Below are 266 nucleotides of genomic sequence, written 5' to 3' on the forward strand. Positions count from 1 at the left end.
TTTTGGGCCGCAGTGGGAGGTCCTCCCGCTACTTCGCCTACGACTGCGCTGCCACCTTCCCCCACGTCCCCCGTGGGCCCCTGCGCCGCATTGACGACGTCATCTGCGAGTCCCGTTACTCCGACATCGAGCCCTCCACCGAGGGGGAGGTGAGGCCCCAGTGCTGCAATGGGAGGGTCGGGAGACCCCCTGCTCTCCCCTCACTACCCTGCCTTCCCCCCCAGGTGATCTACCGGGTGCTGGACCCAGCCATCCCCATCCGGGAC

At 68.0% G+C, this 266-nt stretch overlaps 1 protein-coding gene across 1 annotated transcript in view; it reads left to right on the forward strand.

Annotated features, from left to right (window-relative positions):
* Nucleotides 1-149, forward strand: part of LOC114818611 (laminin subunit beta-1-like) — a gene marked incomplete at both ends in the record, with an annotated part of 356 nt that extends 207 nt beyond the window's left edge. Inside the window, one exon of the mRNA XM_029085140.1 lies at nucleotides 1-149. This exon is cut by the window's left edge and continues 38 nt beyond it. Coding sequence (XP_028940973.1) covers nucleotides 1-149 — 149 coding nt within the window.
* Nucleotides 150-266: the final 117 nt, after the last annotated feature.

Source organism: Antrostomus carolinensis, unplaced genomic scaffold (genome assembly GCF_000700745.2).
Source record: "Antrostomus carolinensis isolate BGI_N321 unplaced genomic scaffold, ASM70074v2 scaffold46135, whole genome shotgun sequence".
Lineage (NCBI taxonomy): Eukaryota > Metazoa > Chordata > Aves > Caprimulgiformes > Caprimulgidae > Antrostomus > Antrostomus carolinensis.